This window comes from Carassius auratus, chromosome 49 (genome assembly GCF_003368295.1).
Source record: "Carassius auratus strain Wakin chromosome 49, ASM336829v1, whole genome shotgun sequence".
NCBI classification, from domain to species: Eukaryota; Metazoa; Chordata; class Actinopteri; order Cypriniformes; family Cyprinidae; genus Carassius; species Carassius auratus.
In genome coordinates this window covers 10417109-10431736 of record NC_039291.1, presented here as the reverse complement: position 1 = coordinate 10431736, position 14628 = coordinate 10417109, and the positions used below count along the sequence as shown (strand labels likewise).

Here is a 14628-nt window from a genome sequence, read left to right as displayed (position 1 = left end):
AGCAACAGTAAATTCAATTTTATACAAGCCTTTTAAAAGATATGTCAGTGTATATAATTATATATAATAATTTTTATTATTTTCCCCAACAGCACATTAATATATCATTTCCCATGAGTGAATGCAGAAAGATGACATACAAAATTTGGAGGGTGAAACAAAGTGTCTCGATCACTGTGGAGGTAGGACAAAAGTGTCATGTTATATGATACACACAAAAAATGGCACTGGCAAAGATGATACATATTTTGTACTTGACAACATTTTTTGTGAAATCATGTTTGCCTTAAAAGTTAGGAAACAATACTCAGTATATCTGTATAATATATGCATCTTTAAATCATCTGGAAACTGAAAAAAAGGAAGAAAATCATTTAAACAAATGTCATAGCAGCAGCACAGAGGTATTTATCAGTCATACACCTGACTACTCCATCCATTCACTTCTATACATAAATATACATCCCGTATTTTACGTTTTTCTATGTATATATCTGTAAGTGTTCGACTGAGGTAGCAACTATTTAATTAATCTTAACTGTTCAGTTTTGGATATAAAAGCAATTACAGATAAACACGGTGATTGTCAGTTACAGCAAACAATATCGATACATAATTCTCACACATATAAGAATAACACATTTTTCTCTGAGCAAAGTACATACAGACCTGGTTGTCTAGACAATTTATGGAATATAAAGTACAAGGACCATGTCATATACTTAAACTGTACTTAAAGTTGAGGCAATGAGCGTTTTAACATTTATCATCACTTTTAAAATATATAATTATCTTAGTTTTTTTTCTCAAAATGGGAGAATAAAATTGGTGGTTATTAAAAGAGGCGAACATTCACTGTAAATGGCATAGAAAACATTTTCTTTCATTGACTTCATACCACAGTGTAAACATAGTATATATATCCATATTTTATGAAAGTACACATGCATATATTTTGTACATTCATAATGAGCGTAACCTGCATACAATATAAACAAAAATATGGCAAAAAAGAAAGTAAAATATGTATAATTTGACATAAGAATATATTTACATAACTTTTATTCATAAATATCAGTTGTTATATATTTTTTAACAATTCCAATACTTAAAAAAAGAATAAAAAAATTATTTGATATTAGTAGTCCTAGCATTAAATCAAAATGGATGGTGTTGATTGTACGCTTGCAGGGTTAGTGGTTTGCATAATAATTGTAACTACTTAAGTTGTATCAAAACAACAAAAATCCTTACTCAAATGTCAACAAAACTCAACAAATTCACAGCATTGAGCCCAAACCAAACCCAAATTGTATAATTCATCCGTAGGACTGCAATTAAAACAACTTTGGCATCCAATTCCAAAATGGACACACCATTCCAAAATGAATCTTGTTCACAGAAATCAGGTTGCGGTGACCGTAGACCACGCTAAGCTGTCGGGTACATGTGTGTGTCACTGGAGACTGAAGACACCCAGTCCACTGAAGCAGGGTGGCTGCTGTCCCTCATCTGATGTTTGAGCTCAGAGATGGTGCGCTCCAGTCTCTCTCTGGCTTCTCGCTCTCTGCGTAGCTCTTCCTGCAGCTCCTCACGGTCTTCCTCAGCGTGGTCCAGCCTCTCACGCAGTTCTGATAACTAAGCACAGGATGCCTTTGGTCAGTTAAAGTGAATTATACAACAAAAAACAGGGCTTGATTTTTTTAAAGTTCTTTTAATAATTATATACACACACACAAACATATATATATATTTGTGTGTGTGTGTGTGTGTGTGTGTGTATAATATATATATATATATATATATATTTTTTTTTTTTTACTGTTCGAAAGTTGTTGTTTTTTTTTATTTATTTTTTTTAGAAATTAATACTTTAGTTCAGCATGTATGCATTAAATATATAAAAATATATAAAAAATATATATATTGTCATCAGAATAAAGAAAATATATGCCATACAATTTATATATATATATATATATATATATATATATATATAAATTGTATGTCATATATTTTCTTTTTTCTTTTTAAGAAATTACTTATTCTGCAAGTGTACATTGTGTCAGTAAAGACAGTTATAATGCTTTTTTTTTTTTTAAATGCTGTACCTTTGAACTTTCTATTTGTTGAAGAATATCATGACTTCTACAAAAATATTAAGTTTTTAACATTGATAATTATAAGAACTGTTTCTTAAGCAGAAAATCAGATTATTGGAATGATTTCTGAAGGATCGTGTGACTGGAGTAATGATGCTGAAAATTCAGCTTTGCCATCACAGGAATAAATTATATTTTAAAATATATTGAAATACAAAATAGCTATTTTAAATAGTAATAATATTTCACGATATTACTATTTTAACAGTATTTTTGATCAAATAAATGCAGCCTTAGTGTGCATAAGAAACTTCTTTACAATTGAAATGAAACTTTAAAATACAATTTTATCCTAAAACAAATTATAAAAAGATTATGAACCTGACATGGTGTTGTGTGGATGTGTATGATCGGCCTCTACCTGTTTGGCATAGATGGTTTCCTGGTGCGGCTCAGTACCCAGTTCTTTGCATCTGCAGCCTTGCTGCCTCAGCTGTTCGAGTCGGGACTTTAACTTTCTCTGTTCCTGCTGGACTTCACCGAGCCTCTGAGCGTGTTCAGTCTGAACCGCCTCCAGCTCCCCGTGTAGGTCACAGCGGTCTGTGGCTTCACCTTGACGCAGAGCCTGCAGCTCCTGTTCACAAGTATCAGAGTGAGAAAGAGTCATCAGATACTCATGCGCACCTTCTGGCACATGAAAAGAAGGTGCTAAAAACACATTATGTGTGCTATATTGTAATCTAGTCAGGTAGGTAAAAACCTTTTCAAGCTGTTTCTGTCTGCGTAGTGTTGACTGAAGTTTGTTGTGTTGAGCACTGTACATCTGAAGGAGCTCCATCACCATGCCATCCTTAATGTGCTCCACATTCACACCAACCGACCGCTTATAAGCTGCTGTATCTACCTTCTGCAATTCATCTGGACTGGCATCTTCGTACTGGCCATGTTTTTCTTGCTCTATATCAGTTAGATCTCTTGTTAAGAAACATGTACATTTTGGTAGTGCAATGTGACTTATGATGAAAGCAAGCTGACCTGCAAAGGTGGGCGTCTTTGGGTCGGTGTTGTGTTCTTCCTGATTCTTCACATTCGGAGTATCACCTAGCATCTCTTTTCCTGTAGACCCCATTTCCTTTCCAGGCACATACTCAGGGTGTTGTGCCAAGCCATTATCTTCCAACTTGTCAGGCATGTACTGGTACCAGCTGGGGAGGAATACAATAAAGGAAATTACTTACTGTTTTGTACTAAACTACATCTAGCTCTATGTATATATATTTGTGTGCATTTATATATATATGTGTGTGTGTGTTTATATATGTTTATTTTAATTGTGTATTATTATCAGTACCCTGAGATCTGAGTGTTTAACATTTTGCTTTAGTCCACAATGTGTGTTTAAAGTCAAAAGACTAAACACACACACACACACAAAAAGAAAAATAAAATAAAATATAAAAACCTATATTTTTACCTTATTTTATTTTAAAAAATCGATTAAAAATTTAATGTAAAACAAAATGTCCAAATAAATTCTAATTCAAAATATAAAAAAACATTATAATAACATCTCGATGCTAAAATAGCACTGCTTTTAAGAACATGTCCAGATCTTTTTTCACCTCAAAATCAACTGAAAGAAATACTAAATTATATTTTAGAACAAAAGTACGATTATTTACATTGTGACATTATTTTCATTACAGTTAAGCATATTAACCCAAATTATACAATATTTATATCATAATAGCAAGTATTTATTCATTCATTATTAATTCACATTCATTTATTCTTTTAAATCTCAGTTAAACTATTTTAATTTAATTTAATAAAAAATATATATTTGTATTTTTTTATTTGATAATAATGACCACTGTGAACAATAAACCTTTAAATGTTTGATTTGCATTTATTATGTTAATGAATAGGTTTTTTTTTTAAATCATTATGAGATAATGAGAATGATTAATGAGAACAATAAAAATTCAGTAGTTCATTATTTTACAGTAATTAGTAAATAATAATTCCACAATACAAAAAATAAATATTTGTCCTTTTTTTTATCTGCGATTTTTGGGAAGAAATTTGGCCAGGATCAGATATGCTTCTACATATTATTGAATAATGTATATCTGTAAATGAATTGAACCTTTGCCACATCAAGTCAGCTTGGCCAGGGTCCTCCTTAAGACTGGCAAGCAAACGTGAGTCGAACACAAATGCAGGTGAAGATACTCCCTGTAAGAGAGAGATAAAAAGAACTTGTTAGCCTGGTTTCACTAACAAAAAAGGGATTGATTATCCATTGTGTGTTAACGCTGATTGCTCTTAACGTATTAGCAGTCCCATTGAGTTGCATTACTTATTGAACATTGACTTAATCTCTTCACGTGCCAAGCAGCCTCCTAAAGCACACGAGTATGAACAGTGTCACTTCTGCACGTCTTCATGCACACACACATTTAGTTCTTATGATTCATTCTATTCCAGTAGAGAAGCCAGATCTAGAACTATGTAAACAAGACTTTATATCATTGTGAAAGCTCACACTGATTAATACTCTCATTCTGACATGTTTTACAGGCCGTGTGATGATGTTGCACTCCCTAATATAGGACAGAAACGTGAATCTGAACACTGGAGGAAATATGGACGTTTCTCCCATCAACAGCCTGTGACGTAAGCCGCTTTAATGTAAATAGGCCATCTGATCTGTCATAAAGCCTCAGCAACCAGCTTGCACACCACACGCACCTTCAAAGCATGTGGACCCTAAAAAAAATAGAAACCACACACCCACACGATGCAGAGTCAAAAATTTCCTTTATGGTCATAAAGTGACAATTCGCACATACTCAAAAGTCCCTCCACTGTGGTTATGAAGCACTCGATGCGTGGTTCTTCTGGAAATCGAGTCTTTCTAAGCATACTCTTGAAACTGTTTATCAGTGGTAGGAACGGTTTGGTGTATATGTCTCTTAGAAACAAAACAAGTAATACAGGTTTATTAAAAAACACACACTAATACCGTCTTTCATACATGTACATGTGAAGTGCATGAACTCAGAACGTCTCTGGTTGGGGGAAGGGTGTGCTGTCTGGGGGCCATCACGTGGCACTCATGGCACGAGGACTAATCTACACTGCTATTTATGAAGTGACATGAGCAGGACGGTCACTTTTAATGCACTACATTGATATGATTCATTTGTGACTTCTGACCAAATTTGACTACAAGGTTTAATTACAGTCAAATATCAGTTCGTTTTCCTGCCTTGACCTGAACATTGTTATTTATGTGCACATTACAGGGTGTTAATGTGCATTTGGTTTCATATATGTGACTCTGGACCACAAAAAAAAAAAAGTCTTAAGTCACTGGGGTATATTTTTAGCAATAGCCAAAAAAACACTTGTAGGGGTCAAAATTATTGATTTTTATTTTATGCCAACAATCATTAGGATATTAAGTAAAGAAAGATCATGTTCCATGAAGATATTTTGTAAATTTTATACCGTAAATACATCTTAACTTAATTTTTGATTAGTAATATGCATTGCTAAGAATTAATTTGGACAACTTCAAAGACAGTTTTTTCAGTATTTTGATTTTTTTGCACCCTCAGATTCCAGATTTTCAAATAGTTGTATCTCGGCCAAATATTGTCCAATTCTAATAAACAATACATAAATAGGAAACCTTATTTATTGCACTTTTTTATTGTCTCTAGAAGTATATCTTATAAGTAGTCATATTATATATTAAATGTAAACAGAATGTCTGTATCTTGGAAAACTGCTGGGGATGTTGTTGAGTCTCTGGCTAAGCATTATTTGATGAGATGGGAATTCACTGAATGCGCTGAGATTTGATTGGCTGAGAGGGAGGCTGGGGCCAGGGGTTCGCTCTCTGATTGGTTGGTGATGGAGGTCCTGCAGGGTGAGTGCTAAGCCTGTAAAGGGGGAGCAATATACTGCAGGCACATGTAACAGAATGTCCCAGCCACTCTCTTTCACTCCCTCTCTCAATCTTCTTGCTCTTTCTTTACTCAACTGTCTGTTCTCTCTCTCTCTCTCTTCCCTCCCGCCCACTCCTCCTCTGTTTCTCTCCCCTGTTGCTGTGGCTCCCGCTGTTTGTGCAGACTCTGTCAGAAGGAGTTTGAGAGTCTAGTGACCCGGTCTGAACCAAATTCAGCCATTTCCTTCGGAGGGAAACATCTGGTGCAGCATGAGAGCTAGATTCAGCTGACCCAACATTAGATTTGCTGTTTACTTTCCACTCAAAAAATTTAAACAAACTTGGACGCAGACAACTATGGTCTTTCAAGCTTTCTCGGCTGCAAACGCCTTAGTACTATATATATATATATATATATATATATATATATATATATATTTTTTTTTTTTTTTATGTCACAAAACTTGCAGGAAAAATTAACCGTATAGCTTATTAATTTTTTTTTTACATTCATCTTTATTACGATTAAAAATCATATTATTCATATGGATGTAATGCAAGAAAAAAAAATGCAATAGTAAATTTAATTTATACATTATGGAATAAAGTAATTATAAACTGTAAAGAAACAAGATTCACTGTAAAGGTTCAAGATAGCAAATTTTAAAACAACATTAATTTATCTTATCTGATAAGTACAAATGGTGCCATTACCAATTATTTCCCCATCTTTGTTCATATTTTGCTACACTACAATACATTAACAGCTTAATTTCTGAATTACTATTGATTAAAAATAAGAGATACTCACTACACGCGGCTGCCTCTTCTCTTCCTGGAACTTCATCTTCATATCCTCCAGAGATTTCTTTAGCATCTCTTCATCCGCTGTTCCCAGGTGTTTTTGTGCCAGCTGCAGATAGCAGGCCCACTTGGCTGAATCGAAGCCCCAGTGACATGTGCGTTTGTCTGGCTCTCGGTGGGAGTGCATGACAAAGCGCTCTGGGCAGAAGAGCATCCGACATTGGGAACAACGGATACAGTGCGCATCTGGACTGGAGTAAAGCTGGGGTACAAACAGGCCTTGACACTTGCCCAGACATTGGTGTTCCACCCAAAATCCTCCAGATTCCTCACCATCTTTCTCTTCCTCCTCTCTGTCACCATTCCCTTTGTGTGAATCACGAGAGGGCTCCTCGCCTGGATGCAGCAGTGTGTTGCAGAGACGCTGGGAATCGGTCAGTGTGATGAGGCCGCAGGACGGAGTCCCTGGAGGAAGGATGCCCAGCATTTTAAGGATGTGTAACTGTGTGGCATCACAGCGGGAACAGTACAAATACAACTGGTCACACACAGAGTTGATCTGTTGCAATGAAAAGTCCCGCAGGATGGTGTTAAGCAGCTGGGGCAAACAAAGACGCAGTTCGCCTCCCACAGAGAAGCAGGAGATGGATTCGCCCTCCAGACGGCAGAGGCCAAGGTCTGTTGAGCTGTCAGGAGGGACTAGTACGGGTCCCACTGCCATACCTCCCTGAGCCAGAGGGGGCGCCATCTTATACTGACCATGTTGACCTGTGAATGCAGCTGGGCCACCGAGGGAACACTGGCTGCTCAGAGAGAACTGCGCTAGAGTGTGCTTCAAACCAGGGCTCAGGTCCGGATTGGCATCCATTTTGCTAGTTGCCTTTGAGACCTGATAGCCAAGAGAGGTTTTTGGGATCTTTTTGCAGGATAAATTGAGAGCAGCCATCACACGTTTCTTTATGGGTGTGCCTTGTACAGCTTTGTCTCGCATCAACCTCTTTAATGGGACTTTTAGAAGTGCCTGTTCCTTGGGTAGGTCTCGACGCTTGTTCTTAGTAGTCTCCATAATGTTGTTTATGGATATCGCCAAGTTGTCTTAAGGGACCAGAAGATACACAGAGGAAGTGTCAGGAATGCAGTGCTTTTTATATGTGGATCATAGTAAGTCTTCAACACTTCCCAGAAGGCTGAAAAGTCCAAACAAGCATCATAGATTATTAATAATAATAAAGGTTTTGAATAAAAAATACAAATAAAAATCAAATATAATTCATTACTTTGATATTTTATTTTAAAAAAGACATAAGATGGCAACTGAGGGAACCACTTTTATTATATTAACTAAACCTAAGACCATTAAAAAGATAAAATAAATTTTAACTTAAAACAAAATATATATAAAAACATTGTTTTTCAGAATTTTAAGGCAGCATTTCCCCTTTTTTATTTAGTTTAATTTGATGTACTAAAATTAATAAAACTAAACTGAAATAAGAATTAACAAAAACTATACAGACATTCAACCAGCAAACAGACATTTAGTTATAACTAAAACTGAAACTAAAATTAAAACAATTAAAAAGCAATTGAAATGAAATAAACATGAACTGAAATAAAATAAAACATAATAAACTTTCTATTTCAGCTATTTGTACTGATGAAATAAAAATAAATAAGCAATTATATATATATATATATATATATATATATATATATATATGTATGTGTGTGTGTGTGTGTGTGTGTGTGTGTGTGTGTGTGTGTGTGTGTGTGTGTGTGTGTGTGTGTGTGTGTATAACAAAAATGCATTAATAAAAAAAATTATGAACATTTAAATTAGTAATAAAAAAAAATACAAAAACACAACAAAATTGCTAAAACCTTAACTAAAATAAAAAACATTAAATGTAAAATATGAATAGAAAGTATGATAGTATCTCAATGATATTAAAAAAACTCATGGACATTTGTCATGTCTGGGAAATTAGATTCATTCATCTTTTAAATAATTATAAACAGTCTAAACTCATTTCCAGGAAGGGTTTATAGTATTAGTATCGTTATAGCGCAATTATCTAAAAAATGAATCATATCTGTAATGTGTTGTGTCTGCATATAATAGACTTTACACCCCCTCTTACAGCAAGACGCCCCGCCCTCTTCACAAAGCCACTCCCCCTGACCGGTCTTAGAGCTCCGCCCCTCCCCCCTCTGCCTTGGTAATGACATTCACTCGTGCCAGAGACCTCTGCGGGACTACCCCCATATGTTCCCACACTTATGACACTTTCACATTTCACAACAAACTGTGAAGGCACCACTCGAAAAGATTTCACTGCGGGGAAAAAAAGATTCTCTAGATCCAGTGGTGATAGAAATATTTAGGTTCTGCTTGTGTGAAATATGATCAAAGCGATGGTGAAAAAATCATACATTGTAATTATTTTCTAACAACACTTGAAGGAAATAAACTATAACCGTCTCTTATTACTGTCGATTATCAAAATTCATATGTATGAGTAATCTTAAATAGACCACATTCAAAAGTCAACTGAAACAATCGAAAATAATGATTTAATATTTAATACGCTAAAGAAGGCATTTAATGTAACGTTAAAGGCACGGGAAGCAATCATATAATGAGGTACTGAATATATGAATGATCAAATATTGAAATATTAAATATTGGAAATACTTGCTTTCGTTGTAGAAAATGTTACCCAAAAAAAACAATGTTTATTCAAGCTTACCTTTAAATCTGAAGTATCATTTAACGTTGTTCTGACGAGAAGAAGACGAAAGGAAAAGACGAGAAGAAAGCGCGTGAAATAATTGTATTTTTATATCACGGGATTCCGTCGCGGAGTTCACAGTCGAACGAACGAGCTGACACCGATAACACTGCTGCGGACTTCATACAACGTCAATCCACAACCCAACAACCTACGTCACCCGACGGGTGCCACGGCTAGACGGCGAGATTAGCGGAGGAAGTCTGTCTCGCGATCTGGGGGCGTTACCCGCACTCCTATTAGTCCCGCCCATAAACTAATCACCGATTGGGGAAGTTTTCTGAATTACTTTTTCAACTGTCCAATCGCTGATTGCCATTCGGTCTCTTCTACCGACCACAGCCATAGCAACCGTAGCAAGAGTAGGAAGTCTATACGTGCGGTAAACATGCACGAATTATTGTGAACCGTGGTAAAGGTGTGTCTGTGTGCAGACAACTGATTTTCTCTTGGTTGTCTTGTTGCTTAATAAACACAGGTTAACTGCGCAAAATATTATCAAATTACGATATTAAGTCATTTTAAAATGAAGAAAACACCAGTAGGGGACCATGGATAATAGTCACACCTATTTATTTACTTTATGGAGTATTTTACAGAGTGGCTTTATAAAAAATTAAAATAAATTGTAACATTATATTTGGTGTATAGCTATTATCAGTGTTTCAGCAAAAAATAATAATAAATGTAATCATAAAATTAATATAATTGTTAAACTGGAGTAGTGATATTATTGTGTAGATATAATTTGCATAGTAGTCTACTTTCGCTTGAATGTACACCCAAGAGTGTAGTACAATAATTATGCTACTGAAATTTTAGTTTGGAAGACACAATTCTCAGACATTAATCTATTTTAAGATAGTTTTTAACTGAATCGGACTTTTGACTCTAAACCTTATAATTACTAAGATAGCCTTTGTGATAGCATTCAAGTCTGATAACTAACCCTATAGTCTCCTTATGTGAATAATATTCTAGATTGCTAATATATATGTATATTTTTTCAATACAAGATAGTTGTGTTAATGGAGGTAGTGGTCGCATAATCACGCAATATATTGTATTTTAGCATGAATATTTCTTTACTTTCTATTAACATTTTGTGTAATGACACCTTCAGACATCCATTTGCATTGTCTTTCTTCTTTTTGTCCTTTTCCATTCATAAATTAGCATAAGGCAAATGGCTCTAATTTGACTTTCATTTGTGTCATGGTTTGCATTTTTGTAGTTTAGCTGCTAACATGTTGTTCACACCCTGACCTATATGCCTGGATTACTCAATTCAGAGGAAACACCCTCATGGTTAGACTTTTGTACAACCGTGTGTTAGAAAGAAAGAATAAAAAGCATCATAAAATTATATTCCTGTACTAAATCATTGCTATTTAAACAAAAATACAAATTAAGGGTATTTAAAGGCAATCTGAAAGTAACACTGGTTGGCCACTGTGCATGTTTTCCGGGAAAGCTATTTTGTGTTTGTTTTTTGTTCAGTCTGAGACTAATTTAATGTCCTTTAGGGGCCTTTGGCTTTTTACTTTTCATTACTTACAGACTCTCAGAGGAGCCCTTTTAAGTGTGTTTCAATGCATGGTAATAAACAACAACAGTTTCTCTGTTATTTTCAAAGTGAATTGTAAAGTTGCAAAGGTTTGAAAAGCAATAGGTCAAGCGGCAGAACTAGAGGCAAAACGAGTGATTCAACTCACCTAGAAAGAGAATCAAGATAATTTTTTTTTTATATATATTGGTATATATTTACCTTTTACCCTTAACGCAATACAGTCAAGTTCTGAGAATTATGTGCAGTGTAAACAAGTTATTAAATGTTTTCTATAAACAACATAGCTGAACAGTACTTATATCCTCAGAGTGAGTAGGAGAATAACTGCATTGTTCTGCAACTGATGGCAGATGAAGGGACTGAGACTCACTTAGAAGAATAGTTCCCCTAAAATTAAAATTTGTTTAAATTTCCTCACCCTCAAGCTTTTTGAGATTTAAATTTGGAGAAATTCAACATTGCATCATCTGCTCACCTATGAACCCTCTGTCACTGGATGAAGTGTTATTATGGATTATGGTCTGGTATTTTGTCCAGTTAAAACACATTAATGAATAATTTGTTTATTACAAGCTTGCAGCTTTTCACTTCACAAGACGTTAACTGATGGATTGGTGTCATATGGATGATTTGTGGATTATTGTGATGTTTTAATCAGCTGTTTGGACTCTCATTCTGACGACACCCATTCACTGATCCATTGGTGAGCAAGTTATGCTAAATTTCTCCAAATCTGCTCCAATGAAAAAACAAACTAATCAACATTGTATGACCTGAGGGTTTGTACATTTTCAGCAAATTTTCATTGAGTGAACTATTCCTTTAATATACCAGGGAAGAGTTGAGCTCCATAATGCCCAATTGAATAATTTATTTTATTATTATTTTGTCATCACCTATCTACTTTTCATTACACTGTCACTCTCCTCTTGCCAGGCAACAGGACCCTGGTTCATATTTTTGGAACCTTCAAAGCAGACAGCTCCCAGAATATACACAGAGGACAAAACAAAGAGAGAAAGATCCTTGTTGCTAAGAAACAGAAAAAAAAACAGATCACTAGGAGGACTGTTTGCATGAAATAATAGACCAAATTAAGATGAATTACTAAACAATTGCTTCACAGTTGTAATAACACAATGTGTTTTTGTCACTTAAAATTTTATAAGAAAGAGGAAGCATTTTAAACTGTTTTCAAAACATTTTTAAACATTTTAGTAGCTTGTGCGCACTAAATATAACAAACACACGGTCATTATATTCTGTATATTATTCTTTAATTTTAATATACAACCTATTCTGTCTATTGATGAGTATTTGCATTTCACATCAAGTATGTCACAAATTCTTGAATATTGAATGAATATAGATTTAGAACATAACGTCACATTAGTAAGTCCATGTAGCTGCACTTAAAAACAAAAACAAAAAACAAAACTAGATAATGCTCATCTGTTGTTGGCAGTATTCCAACCGTTATTTGTGCAAAATTTAAGGAGTTTCTAAAACACGTTTTTAACCTGAAAGGGAAAAAGACATTCACCAGATTACTGTGCTTATTATATATGGAGAAGTTTTGGTTCACTGGTTATCATTTTATGGTCTTACCTGCTTTTGTCTTCTCTTGATTTGCATTTCTTGTTGTTGTTTGGCCCAACCTCCTCCAGATATAAGCACCCACCTGGAAGAGTAGCAGGTAATCTATTTGAAGAACACATGTATAAACAGTTGATCAAATGCGGTGACACAGGGATCATAATGTGAAGGACTGATCAGTTTCTCACTCATTGCTTTGACATTTGTCCCAGACTTATCCAGATATTCATGTATAAAAGGAACTTTAACTCCCCCTAGTGGTCATAACATAATTTCTTTTAATTTGCTTCTGCCTCTGTTATTAAATACCAAAGCATTCAGTCAGTGAGCACTATACTTAACCTTCTGTAACTTCCTTTTAAACGTTAACAACTGAAAATATCACATATTATAATATGTACAGAAAAAAAATTAAATGCATTGAGTGATATAGGCTAATATATATAGGCTACTGTGCTCTTGTCACTTGCATTGACCATATATTTATTTGAAATTGACTATATACATCTTTTAAATAATGTTTTTTTTTTTAAATGAGTAAAGACTGAGAAAAGCTGAGTCTTTACTCATTTTCAAAAAACATCTAAAGATTCATCTTTTTCTCCAGCACTTGACCGACTAATACTAGCACATACCTTTTCTTGTCTATACTATTCTTGGAAGAAGAAAAAACACACATAGCTATGTGTTTTGTGCTAGACTAGCCTAACTGAGACTTGTCATGGTACTTGTATACTGTTGTTGTCTCTTGTTGGTCTGATTGCTTCTACTGTTCTCATTTGTAAGTCGCTTTGAATAAAAGCGTCTGCTAAATGATTAAATGTTAAATTGTATTTAAAGAGACAATTTAGGAGAGATGCAATTAAATTTTCATTTAAAACATTTTCTTTAAAATAATCGGTAAGAATCTTAAGGTCTAAGTGTGATTCTGCAGCACCTACTTTGATGAATATCTTGTTTTTTCTTTGGGTTTGGTGCAAATACTGTAAATGCCTTTTGACTGTCACACTAAATAGGAACGTGTCAGTGATCAGAAATAATTATTTGAGTGAACAAAATAAGCTCTAACTGATTTTCTATGGCAACTAACTACACAGTTTACTGCTCAAAGCATCAGCAGTAAACTGTTACTAGTTGCTATAGAAAACCCGTTAGAGCTTCTTTTAAACATTTTAAACAGAACTTTTTGGCACTGGCACCACTGGCACTCTCCTACCTGTGGATTTCAGAAAGCGCGCGCGAATATGTTTTTGGCATTGGTCGTTCCTTCGGTGCATATTTTGAATGTTTTGACCTCGGTGAAGGCTCGAACGGTTTCGTCTGTATTTCTTTATTGCTCTTCTCCATTGTTTTGTGTTTGTATTCGGTCTCACGGGTGCATCTTGGGCAGCTTGATGCCCTGTTTTTGCGGTGACCGACATCTCTCTGGTCCTGACTGCAGGTGTGGTTTCAGCTCTACTGGCTTTCTTGTTCAGATGCTTAGGTTTAGTTGCAACAGGATTCGGCTTTATAAGTCTCGTGTCCGGAATTTTTGCAATTATAGATTAACACTGAGACATTAAACCTCTCACCGATTTTCAAATCCCTTGTTCAATTTATGAAACCTAATGCACCGGTTTTAACCAGCAAGATAAAAAAAACAAACAGATGTTTTACTTTTGATGTCTTGCATTAGATAAAGTAAAGTTTAACGGATATCAACCGCGTGTCTGATCCGATTACTGAGCACGAAAGACACACTGCTGTAGTAACCAGGCATAGTAACCGGTAGCCTGCTGCAACAACAGCTACTGCTACTGATTAAAT

General features: G+C 34.9%; 1 protein-coding gene across 1 annotated transcript; it reads right to left on the bottom strand.

Annotated features, from left to right (window-relative positions):
* Window positions 1-193: 193 nt before the first annotated feature.
* LOC113066166 (ski-like protein) lies at window positions 194-9843 on the bottom strand. The gene is made up of 7 exons (XM_026237887.1): window positions 9615-9843; window positions 6872-8051; window positions 4252-4340; window positions 3138-3307; window positions 2863-3059; window positions 2524-2736; window positions 194-1638 (listed from the first exon to the last, which is right to left on the bottom strand). The coding sequence occupies exons 2-7, from the start codon at window positions 7928-7930 to the stop codon at window positions 1432-1434; spliced, it is 1935 nt and encodes a 644-aa protein (XP_026093672.1). The 5' UTR covers window positions 7931-8051; window positions 9615-9843; the 3' UTR covers window positions 194-1431.
* Between the last annotated feature and the right edge of the window lie 4785 nt (window positions 9844-14628).